Raw genomic sequence first — 12,610 nt, 5'->3', positions numbered from 1 at the left:
TATCAACACTTCCCCCCTTTTTTTTTTTAACTCTTTAATGTTTTAGAACAGTTTTAGGAGCACAGAAAATTTTTTTAGGGAAAGTACGGAGATTTCCCATATGTTCCCTGTCTCCACTTAGCTTTGCTTCTCCCATCATCAACATCCCCCACTAGAGTGGAATATTTGTTAAAATTGATTTAACTTACATTGACAAGTCCCTATCACACCAAAGTTCATAGTTTACATTAGTATTTACTCTTGGTGTTGTATTTATGGGTTTGAACAAATGTGTAATGACATGTATACACCATTATAATATCTTAAAGAATACTTTCATTGCCCTAAAAATTCTTTGTATTCTGCCTGTTTATCCCTTTCTCCCTAACCCCTATAACAATTGATCTTTTCCCTTCCATAGTTTTGACTTTTCCAGAAACTTCATGTCTTTTTATGGCTGAATACTATTTTATTGTGTGGATATACCACATTTTATTTATCCATTCATCAGTTGATGGACATTTGGATGGTTTCACTTGTTGAATATTATGAATAATGCTGCTATAAACATTTGTGTACAAGTTTTTGTGTGGACATATGTCTTTATTTCTCTTGGGTATATACCGAAGAGTGGAATTGCTCGGTCATATAGTAACTCTACCTTTTGAAGAACTACCAGATTATTTACAAAACCAGCCACAGCATATGACATTCCGAAGTTTATGTTGCCTCCACAATTTTTCCACATCGTCTCCAAGACTTGTTATTGTTTGTCTTTGGGATTGTAGCCATCCTAGTGGGTGTGGGTGTGAAGTGATATCTTATTGTGGTTGTGATTTATATATCCCTAATGATTAATGATATTCAACATCTTTTCATGTTCCTATTAGCCATTTGTCTATCTGTTTTGGAAAACTGAGAACATAGCCTTTTTTTTTTTTTTTAAGTAGGCTTCACACCCAGCGCAGAGCCCAACACAGGGCTTAAACTCATGACCCTGAGATCAAGACCTGAGCTGAGATGAAGAGTCGGACACTTAACTGACTGAGCACCTAGGCACCCCAGGACATAGTTTTTTTAACTTCTTCATTTTTATAGATGAGACTTCTGATACTCAAAGAGATCAAATGACTTCTCATGGTCACAACCAGTGATTTGGTTGATGACTCCAGTGTCTCTATATACTCTTTCTACTACATCGTGCTTTCTCCTACTTTTTATTTTTTATTTTTATCTATCTATCTATCTATCTATCTCCTACTTTTTACAAGTGAATACAGATGAAGTGATCTGGAAATTAAGATGTAGAAGACATCCGTCAGCTGGGGATGTCAGAGTAGGCTTTATGAAGATGACTTTAGAGTTGGCCTTGAATAGTTAAAAGGCTTTGAATATGTAGGAGGGTGAGAGGAAGGCAACATGGTGAGCAAATATTCTTTAGCATGGGCTTTATCAAATACGTATTTAATGCTTATTGAATGCCAGGTACTGTTCTAGGTTCTGAGACCATAGCCGTAATGAAACCAACAAACACCATGAAGCTTATGTTCTTGTTGGGGGGGGGGGGGGAGATGGACAGTATACCAACTAAGTAAATACTATAAGGTGATAAATGCTCTAGAGGAGAAGTGGGATAGGAAGTGCCGGGGGTGGGAGTCAGGATAAATGGGTTGCAATTTAATGTATTTTAATTTATTAAATAATTTAATTTTGTATGTAATCTTTACATCCAGCATGGGGCTTGAACTCTCAACCCTGAGATCAAGAGTTGTGTGCTCTACTGACTGAGCCAGCCAGGTGCCCCTAAATGGGTTGCAATTTTAAATAAAATGTTTGGGAAGGCTTCACTGAGGAAGTGATATATGAGTAAAGATGGAGTAAATCTTGAGTCTTTCAGATAAGTGGCCAATAATTAAAAAGCCCTGAGGCCTGAGTGTGTCTGGCATGTCGGGGAACATAAAGAGGCCAGTGTGGCTGGAGTGGAATGAACACCAAAGAGGAGAGGAGTTGAGGTATGGTCAGGGAGGTATGAGTGTGGTAGGCTACTATGAAGACTTTGGCTTTTACTCTGAGATGGGGAGTAACTGGGAGAGTTGTGAACAGAGAGGCACTGCATTAAAAAATAACAGTTTAATTGAGGTATAATTTATACACCATACAATTCAGCCATTAAAAAAAATGGCTTTTGTATCCACAGACTTGTGCGACCATCACCATAATGAATTTTAGAACATTTTTGCCATTTCAGAAAGAAACCTCATGCGCATTAGCAGTCACTCCCATTTTCCTCCAACTTCCTAGCCTTAGGCAACCAATAATCTATTTTCTGACTCTGTGGATTTGCCTGTTCGGGAAATTACGTATAAATTATTCGGTATGTTATCTTTTGTGACTGGCTGCTTCTTAGCATAATGTTTTTAAGGTTCCTTCATGTTGTAGCATGTATAAGCACTTTATTCCTTTTTATGGCCCAGTAATATTCCATTGTATGTATATACCACCTTCTATTTATCCATCATTTGATGGACATTTGGGTTGTTTCCACTTTTGGCCATTATGTATAATGGTGCTATGAATACTTGTGTATAAGTTTTTGTGTGGACTTATGTGTTGTATTTCAAAAGGAACAAATACACTTGGCAAAGGATAAATTACCTGGGCTCTGATCCCAGAAGCAACTAGGTTCCAACTGCTACATTTCTTCATTCATTAGCTTTTCTTATGGGGTTAGGTCATTCTATACAGGAATATCCTTGTTGCTTTGTGTTCTATCTCGGTTTCTGCTTTGGGTTTGAGTAAAGGTTTGGCCACATTATATTGATATCCTGAAAAGTAAGATATGTTCTATGTGGAGACTTATATAATAGTAATTAAAATATTCCGATAAAATCTCAGTTTTTCAAAGTTCCTAAGAATAGGTATATCATGTTTTGTATCCTGGGTTGGCATTCATTAGTGGGTCATAAATCAGTTCAGTGAAAGCAGCATTTGAAAAATGAGAAGGAAATCTCAGAGTACATCTCACACAATAGGTATAAACATCACTTTATGAAACTTTTGTTGCAGTTAAACATTTGTGAACTGAGTAAGGATATACTATATGTGTGTTCTGTGTACTATATAGATGGTAGTAAAAAAAAAAAAGTCTCTGGATTGAGAGATCATAGACTCTTAATGTAATTAATTAACAGTGTTTCTCTTGTATTTAATTAAAAAATTTTTTTGGAGAGCACTGAGGTATTGTTCAGCATGGAATATTTAAAACATGCGATATTACATCCAAACTGTATAAAAGAGCAATTTTATTTTTTTGTTTAATGTAATGACAAACTTGTGGTAATGAGACTTCTGTCTCTTTAAGAATAAATGTTTTTTTGACAATCTTATGACTAAGAATATATATATATATATATATATATATATATATATATATATGTATTTTTTTTCTTTTTTATTGTAGGAGTCACACCCCAGGGGTTTATGTGGTAAATGAGCTTCTTGGCATACCAACGGAATTAAAGAATGATGGTAAGTGATCAAACTACCTTAAACACTAACCTGTTTTTTTGTCCTTCCTTCCATCTCTTTTTCATTTATTATCTTTGCAGTATACTCTAGAGCATCAGAGAGCTTTATTTCCTTTTACGGCTTCATAGTATTTCCTATTGATTTGTGTTGTTTTTAAATAGCTCTGATGGGCAAAGTGTAGTAAAAGCATTGCTTGTTTGCCAACTGTGATGGTAAGGAATGTGGCCAAAAACCTGAAAGTAAATTAAAAATGCCTGTGATCATCCATAACAGATAATTCCCATAATGAAAGTATATTCACTTTACTTTTTGTAACATTTCCTGTAATTCTAACAAATAAGAATTGAAAACTGATAGCTTGATAGGGAAAAAGAGAAAATAATTGAGAATTAAGCTTTTGTGTTCTGCCTAATTACCAGGAAGTAAAGAGTTCAAAAAATCTAAAAAACACTTTGGTCTGAGCCTATTAATTTTACAGCAACCATCCTCTGCATTTCTATAGTTCCTGAGGGCATATTGTAATATCATACAAAAGTTATTCCTGGTGCTAACTTGAAAGTATCAAGAAAGGAGGAAGTTGATTCAGTAGCCACTGTTTATTTTTTTACCTATTTATTTTTAATCTTTATTTATTTTTGAGAGAGAGAGACAAAGCAGGAGCAGGGGAGGAACAGAGAGAGGGAGACACAGAATCTGAAGCAGGCTCCAGGCTCTGAGCTGTCAGCACAGAACCCGACGTGGGGCTTAAACTCACAAACCATGAGTTCATGACCTGAGCCGAAGTCGGATGATTAACCGACTGAGCCACCCAGGTGCCCTAGCACCCATTGTTTAAAAGTCAGGGAAGTATGATCAGATTCTCATCCAAAATGGTAAAACTGAAAAGAATTTGTGCTTAGCAGGGCTAACTTCAATTACTTATTTTTGTTGAATACCTTGTTTACAAATGATGTTCATTTATTCATGATGTACTTATTTTAGTCATTTATTCATGATATCTTTATCATGCCAATTATTCATCATTCATGGGAGAAGATAGATGGTAAATACATAAGTATATGATTTAAAATATAATTGTGAGATGTGCTACAAAGGAGTACAGGTTTGTTCGAGCATATAAAAGGGGTCCTGGCTGAGTCCGGGGGTTAAAATACTTCATTTTGAGAGAGTTACTGTTTAAGTTGGGACTTGAAAGACCAGTAGGTTTTATTTATTTATTTTATTTATTTATTTATTTAAGAACAGTAGGTTTTAGTTGGGCTAAGAGAAACACCATCATCAAGGTGTCATCAAGGATTTGATTGCTTTTCTTCCCTTCTCTCTACCATCTAGTGTGTTTCCATTATATTAAGCTTCTTTATATGATCCTAATTGCCTAGAGGCAGATTTTCTATTTTTTTGGCAGAGTATCACATGACTGATGATGTGTCCTTCTCAGTGAATCACATCAGAAAGCATATGATGGTCAGTTTGTCCTGCTTTTGCTCATGTTACCTTTGATCACTTGGTTAATACAGGATTGTTTTTTCTGTTTAAAGTTTGTGTTTTCTCTTTTGAAATTAATGAGTAGTTTGTTTAGAGAGACTTTGAGGCTGTGTAAATACCCTGTACCTCATCAAATTGTCACCCGCTAGTTTTAGCACTCAATGATGGTAACACTTACTAAACATCTGTGAGGAAAAGGTTGACATACCCACCTATCCGTGTCTGGATACTTGAATTTTTTATTTTATTTAATGTTGTAGTCTATTGCTATCATTATTTATTTTGATGCTCAAATTGTTCCAGATTTAGCCATTGGAAGCTCCTTCAACCTGGCTTTTGCCATATGTCATTATTCTTTGAGCATTTCTGTACTTTGTAGTGTAACAAACTGATCCAGGTTCATTTGTGTTTTCACTGCCTCATTCTTTTTCCCACCTTATTACACAGGCTAGGGCCTTTTTTTAAAGGGAAGTGGTGATGGTGGGCAAGATCCTTGTCTCTTTCAGCATTATAACATTAAATATGGTGTTTGTTGTAGTTTGTGAAGAGTTTTTATCACATGCTTTTTTTCATCTGTTGAGATGAAAATAGGGCTTTACTCCTTTATTTTGCTTATTTGGTATATTACATTAATTGATTTGAAAATGTTATACCAGCCTTGCATATTTGAAATAAACTCAACTTCGTTGTGATATCTTAGCTGGATTTGATGTACAAATCTGTGTGTGTGTGTGGGGGGGGGTATTTTCACATCTTCACTCTTGAACTGGGGGCCCATGGAACGGGATCCTTTAAGACATCCAACAAACGAGCCCACTCATGCCTGCATGGCACTGTGAAGAGCAAGAAGCCCTTTGTTGGCTGGCTGGGTGGAGTGGTTCTACCCGGAACCAGGGCTTGCAGAGCGGGTCCCCTTAAGACATCAGGGTTTGAATCCCAGCCCAGCGCCTGGGGAGGGGGAGACTGTGGAGTGGAACAAACTGGTGTGCTGGCATCTACACCGCACTGTGAGGACAGCTTAAACAGAGTGGTTTGGGACACCTGGTCCAGGGAGAATGACTGGGGTGTTGCTATTTTTCTCCCCATCACAACAAGGTGGGGCTTCAGGGAATGGGCAGTGGGCCCACAGTGGAGGCATGATGCACCTACACCAAATCACGTCTCTCCACGCCTGGTAACTGCATATCTACTGGAGCAAGACTGACACTGACCAGACCAGACAGCCCCTCATCCAGACCAACGCAGTCACTGGTTCCACCGCACCATCAGATATCTGTCTAATGGTTTTGCATTTTCTGATTTGAGTTTTGGTCAGTCCTTACTGTTTATATACATGTATAAGTATATAATTTTTTTTTTTCTTCTTCCTTTTCTTCTGCATGTTCCTTCCCTTCCCTATTCTGGTTACTCTGGTTGTTGGTTTGTTTAAAGAGACATTTTTAATCTATTCTTTTTATACCTCTTCTGTATCTCCTTCTTTATTTTCCCCCCTCTGTCTCTCTGGATTAAGCCATATAGTTCCTCTGATTCTTTGCCTGATCAGTTTTTTTTTTTTTTTCTTTTCTCTTTCCTCACCCCTGTCATTTCTCTCTTATTCCTATGGGATAAGGCTTCTTCTACCATCAACCCCCCCCCCCCCCCCACTTAAAGATTTTTTTCCAGGGCTACTTCAACAAACAAAGCATACCTGGCAGAAGGCCCAAACCACCACTACGAGTAGGGAAATAAAGCAACCAGAGTCACAACAACAGAGAACATGCAACACACTCCAAAAACACCTCCTGAAGGGCCAAGCCCTGGACAGTATATGAGCCTTTTTTGATATAATAGTGCTCGCAGGTGCAGGCCACATAGTAAGCTATTAAAACACACAAGGGACAGAAAACTATCCAAAATGATGATCCAAAAGAATTCTCCTCAAAAGAAATTCCAGGAAGAAATGCCAGCTAGAGAATTGCTGAAAACAGATATAAACAATATATCTGAGCAAGAATTTAGAATAATAGTCATAAAATTCCTAGCTGGGCTTTAAAAAGCATAGAAGACAGCAGAGAATCTATTGCTTCAGAGATCAAGGAACTAAGAAATAGTCACCATGAATTAAGAAATACTGTAAATGAAGTACAAAATAAACTAGATGCAGTGACATCAAAGATGGAGGAAGCAGATGGGAGAATAAGTGAAATGGAAGATAAAATTATGGAAAATGATGAAGCCAAGAAAAAGATAAGAAAATACTAGATGAGGAGGGGGGAATTAGAGAACTAAGTGATTCAATGAAATGTAATAGTATCCATATCATAGTTCCAGAAGAAAAGAGAAAGGGGCAGAAGGTTTACTTGAACAAATTATAGCTGAAAACTAATTTGGGGAAGGAGGCAGACATCCAAATCGAGGAGGCACAGAGAACTCCCTTCAGATTTAACAAGAATATGTCTTCTCCATGGGATATCATGCTGAAACTGGCAAAATACAAAGATAAAGAGAGAATTATGAAAGCAGCTAGGGACAAATGGGCCTTAACCTACAAGGGTAGACATATAAGGGTAGTAGCACACCTGTCCACTGAAACTTGGCAGGCCGGAAGGGAATAGCAGGAAATATTCAATGTACTGAATAGGAAAAATATGCAGCCAGGAATCCTTTATTCAGCAAAACTGTCATTCAGAATAGAGGGAGACAGAAAGGCTTTCCCAGACAAACAAAAACTGACGGAGTTCATGACCACTAAACCAGCCATGCAAGAGATTGGAAGGGTGACTCTGTGAGTGGAATGCTGCAAAGACTACAGAGGACCAGAGATATCACTACAAGTGTGAAACCTACAGGTAACACAATGACACTAAATCCATATCTTTGAATAATCACTCTGAAGGTAAATGGACTATATGCTCCAATCAAAAGACATAGGGTATCAGGATGGACAAAAAAACAAGACCCATCTATATGCTGTCTACAAGAGACTCATTTTGGATCTGAGAACACCTTCAGATTGAAAGTGAGGGGATGGAGAGCCATCTATCATGCTACTGGAAGTCAAAAGAAAGCTGGAGTAGCCGTACTTATATGAGACAAACTAGATTTTAAACTAAAGGCTATAGCAAGAGATGAAGAAGGGCATTATATCATAATTATGGGGCTCTATCAAGAAGAGCTAACAATTGTAAATGTTTATGCCCCCAACTTGGAAGAACCCAAATATATAAATCAGTTAATCACAAACAAAAGCAACCTTATTGGTAAGAATACAGTAATTGCAGGGGACTTTAATACTCCACTTACAGCAATGGACAGATCGTCTAGGCAGAAAATCAATAAAGACACAATGGCCTTGAATGATACACTGGACGAAATGGACTTGACATTATTGACATATATTGACATATATTGACATCTTGACATATATTCAGAACTCTTCATCCAAAAGCAGAAGAATACACATTCTTCTTGAGTACACATGGAACATTCTCCAAGATAGATCACATACTGGGTCACAAAATAGTCCTCAATAAATATAAAAGAATTGAGATCATACCATGCATATTTTCAGATCACAAAGCTATGAAACTTGAAACCAACCACAAGACAAAGTTTGGAAAGCCACCAAATGCGTGGAGATTGAATAATATCGTACTAAGGAATGAATGGGTCAACCAGGCAATTAAAAAAGAAATTAAAAATGTATAGAAGCAAATGAAAATGAAAACAAGACAGTCCAAACCTTTTGGGATGCAGCAAAGGCAGTCCTAAGTGGAAAATACATTGCAATCCAGGCCTATCTCAAGAAATAAGAAAAATCCCAATACAAACTTAACCACACACCCAAAGGAACTAGAAGCAGAAGAGCAAAGAAACCCCAAAGCCAGCAGAAGAAGAGAAATAATAAAGATTAGAGCAGAAATAAATAATATAGAATCCAAAAAAACCCAGTAGAACAGATCAATGAATCTAACAGCTGGTTTTTTAAAAAAATAAAATTGAGAACCCCCTAGCCAGACTTCTCAAAAAGAGAAGAGAGAGAACCCAAATACATAAAAATCATGAATGAAAGAGGAGAGATCACAACCAATCACTCAGATATACAAACAATTTTTAGAGAATACTATGAAAAATTATGCCAACAAACTGGACAACCTGAAATGGACAAATTGCTAGACACCCACGCACTCCTAAAACTCAAACGGGAAGAAATAGAAAATTTGAACAGACCCATAACCAACGAAGAAATTGAATCATTTATCAAAAGTCTCCCAACAAATAAGAGTCTTGGGCCAGATGGCTTCCCAGGGGAATTCTAACAGACATTTAAAGCAGAGTTAATACCTATCCTTCTCAAGCTGTTCCAAGAAATAGAAATGGAAGGAAAGCTTCTGGATTCATTCTATGAAGCCAGCATTACGTTGATTCCCAAACCAGACAGAGACCCCACAGGCCAATATCCCTGATGAACATGAATGCAAAAATTCTCAACAAGATACTAGCAAATCGAATTCAACAGTGTATTAAAAAGAATTATTCACCATAACCCAAGTGGGATTCATTCCTGGGCTGCAGGGCTGGTTCAACATTTGCAAATCAATGTGATACATCACATTAATAGAAGAAAGGGTAAGAACCATATGATTTTGACAATAGATGCAGAAAAAACATTTGACAAAATACAGCATCCTTCCTTATTAAAAACCCTCAGGAAACTCGGGATAGAAAGAACATACCTTAACATCAAAAAAGCCATATATGAGGGGCACTTGGGTGACTGTTGATTGAGCATCCGACATCGGCTTGGTCATGGTCTTGCAGTTTGTGAGTTACAGCCCCACGTTGGGCTCTGCTGACAGCTCAGAGCCTGGAGCCTGCTTTGGGTTCTATATTGCTCTTTCTGCCTCTCCCCCACTCATGATCTGTCTCTCTGTCTCAAAAATAAATACACATTAAAAAATTAAAGCCATATATGAAAAGCCCACAACTAATATCATCCTCAATGGGCAAAAACAGAGCTTTCCCCCTGAGATCAGGAACACAACAGAGATGTCCACTATCGCCACTATTGTTTAACACAGTGTTGGGAGTCCTAGCCTCAGCAGTCAGACAACAAAATGTAATAAGAGGCATCTAAATTGGCAAAGAAGAAGTTCAGACTCACTTTTTGCACATGACATGATACTCTACATGGAAAACCTGAAAGACTCCACCAAAAAGCTGCTAGAACTGATACATGAATTCAGCAAGGTTGCAGGATACAAAAATCAGTGTACAGAAATCGGTTGCATTTCTATGCACCAATAATGAAGCAACAGAAAGAGAAATCAAGAAATCGATCCCATTTGGAATTGCACCAAGAACCATAAAATACATAGAAATAAATGTAACCAAAGATGTAAAAGATCTATATGTTTAACTATAGAAAACTTATGAAAGAAATTGGAGAAGACACAAAGAAATGGAAAAACATTCCATTCTCATGGATTGGAAGAACAAATATTGTTAACATGTTGATACTACCCAAAACAATCTACACATTCAATGCAATCCCAATCAAAATAACACCAGCATTCTTCACAAAGCTAGACAAACAATCCTAAAATTTGTATGAAACCACAAAAGACCCCAAACAGCCAAAGTAATATTGAAGAAGAAAACCAAAGTAGGAGGCATCACAATCCCAGACTTTAGTCTCTACTACAAAGTTGTAATCATCAAGACAGTATGGTGTTGGCACAAAAACAGACACACAGACCAATGGAACAGAATAGAGAACCCAAAAACGGACCCACAAATGTATGGCCAACTCATCTTTGTCAAAGCAGGAAAGAGTATCCAATGGAAAAAAGGCAGTCTCTTTAGCAAATGGTGCCTGGAGAACTGGACAGCAACATGCAAAAGAATGAAACTGGACCACTTTCTTACACCATACATAAAAATAAACTCAAAATGGATGAAAGACTTAAATGTGAGACAAGAAACCATCAGAACCCTAGAGGAGAAGACAGGCAACAACCTCTTTTACCTCAGCCATAGCAACTTCTTACTCGACACATCTCCGAAGGCCAGGGAAATAAAAGCAAAAATGAACTATTGGGATCTCATCAAGATAAAAGACTTCTGTACTGCAAAGGAAACAATCAACAAAACTGAAAGGCAACTGACAGAATGGGAGAAGATATTTGCAAATGACACATCGGATAAAGGGTTAGTATCGAAAATCTATAAAGAATTTACCAAACTCAACACCCGAAAAACAAACAATCCAGTGAAGACATGGGCAGAAGACATGAATAGACACTTTTCCAAAGAAGACATCCAGATGGCCAACAGACATATGAAAGATGCTCAACATCACTCATCATCAGGGAAATACAAATCAAAATCACACTGAGACACCACCTGACACTGGTCAGAGTGGCTAAAATTAGCAACTCAGGAAGCAACAGATACTGGCAAGGATGTAGAGAAACGGGAACCCTCTTACACGGTTGGTGGGAATGCAAACTAGTGCAGCCACTCTGGAAAACAGTATGGACGTCCCTCAAAATATTAAAAATAGAACTACCCTTTGACCTAGCAATTGCACTACTAGGAATTTATCTAAAGGATGCAGGAATGCTGATTCATAGTGGCACTTGTACCCCAGTGTTTATAGCAACGCTTTCAACAATAGTGAAAGAATGGAAAGAGCCCAAATGTCCATCAACTGATGAATGGGTAAAGCAGATGTGGCTTATATCTACAATGGAGTACTACTTGGCAACAAGAAAGAATGAAATCCTGCCATTTGCAACAACCTGGATGGAACTGGAGAATATTATGCTAAGTGAAATAAGTCAGAGAAAGACAGGTATCATGTTTTTACTCATATGTGGAAGTTGAGAAACTTAAGACCATGGGGGAAGGGAAAGGGAAAGGGAAAAAATAGTTTTAGGAAAGGGAAAGGGAAAAAATGGTTTTAAACAGAGAGGGAGGCAAACCCATAAGAGACTCTTAAATACAGAGACCAAACTGAGGGTTGATGGTAGGGCACGGGGGAGAGGGGAAAATGGTTCATGGGCATTGAGGAGGGCACTTGTTGGGATGAGCACTGGGTGTTGTGTGTAAGCGATGAATTATGGGAATCTACCCCCAAAACCAAGAGCGCACTGTATGCACTGTATGTTAGCCAACTTGACAATAAATTATATTAAAAAAAAATAGTTTGAACTGGCAATTTACTTTGCTTGTATTATCCTGTTAGGTTCTGTTATCAGGGTGATGCAGACCTCATAAAATGAGTTGTGTTCCTTCTATTTTATTTTCTTTATGAATTTAGTGTAATTTTTTGTTTACATGGTTTGGAAAATTCACCAGTGGAACCCATGGGATCTGGATTTTTTCTTTTGTGGGACTCAGTTTCTTTAATAAATACTCAGATTTTGTTTCGTTTTATGCCAAAGTTTGATAATTTATGTTTTCCAAGGAATTTGCATTTCATCAAATACTGTAAATTGATATTTTTAATATCTTTTTTTTTCTTTAAAGGTTGGAGGTTCTAGAATCTACAGTGATGTTTCTTTTTAATTCCTGATAATGGGGGCGCCTGGGTGGCGCAGTTGGTTAAGCGTCCGACTTCAGCCAGGTCACGATC

At 37.5% G+C, this 12,610-nt stretch overlaps 1 protein-coding gene across 5 annotated transcripts in view; it reads left to right on the top strand.

Annotated features, from left to right (window-relative positions):
- SCAPER (S-phase cyclin A associated protein in the ER) overlaps positions 1-12,610 on the top strand; it is a 508,319-nt gene that overhangs the window by 4,002 nt on the left and 491,707 nt on the right. For all 5 annotated transcript variants that reach the window (XM_047074743.1, XM_047074740.1, XM_047074744.1 and 2 more), the window contains exon 2: positions 3,440-3,507. In XM_047074743.1, the coding sequence (XP_046930699.1) occupies positions 3,502-3,507 (6 nt within the window). In that variant the 5' untranslated portion in view covers positions 3,440-3,501. The remainder of the gene's footprint in view (positions 1-3,439; positions 3,508-12,610) is intronic.

The sequence above is a fragment of the Lynx rufus genome, unplaced genomic scaffold (genome assembly GCF_022079265.1).
Source record: "Lynx rufus isolate CCGP_SWC_20201006 ecotype Redwood Valley unplaced genomic scaffold, mLynRuf1.p SCAF_13, whole genome shotgun sequence".
Classification (NCBI taxonomy): Eukaryota; Metazoa; Chordata; class Mammalia; order Carnivora; family Felidae; genus Lynx; species Lynx rufus.
Note: the sequence above shows the minus strand (reverse complement) of the source record. Positions and strands in the feature narration are given on the sequence as shown.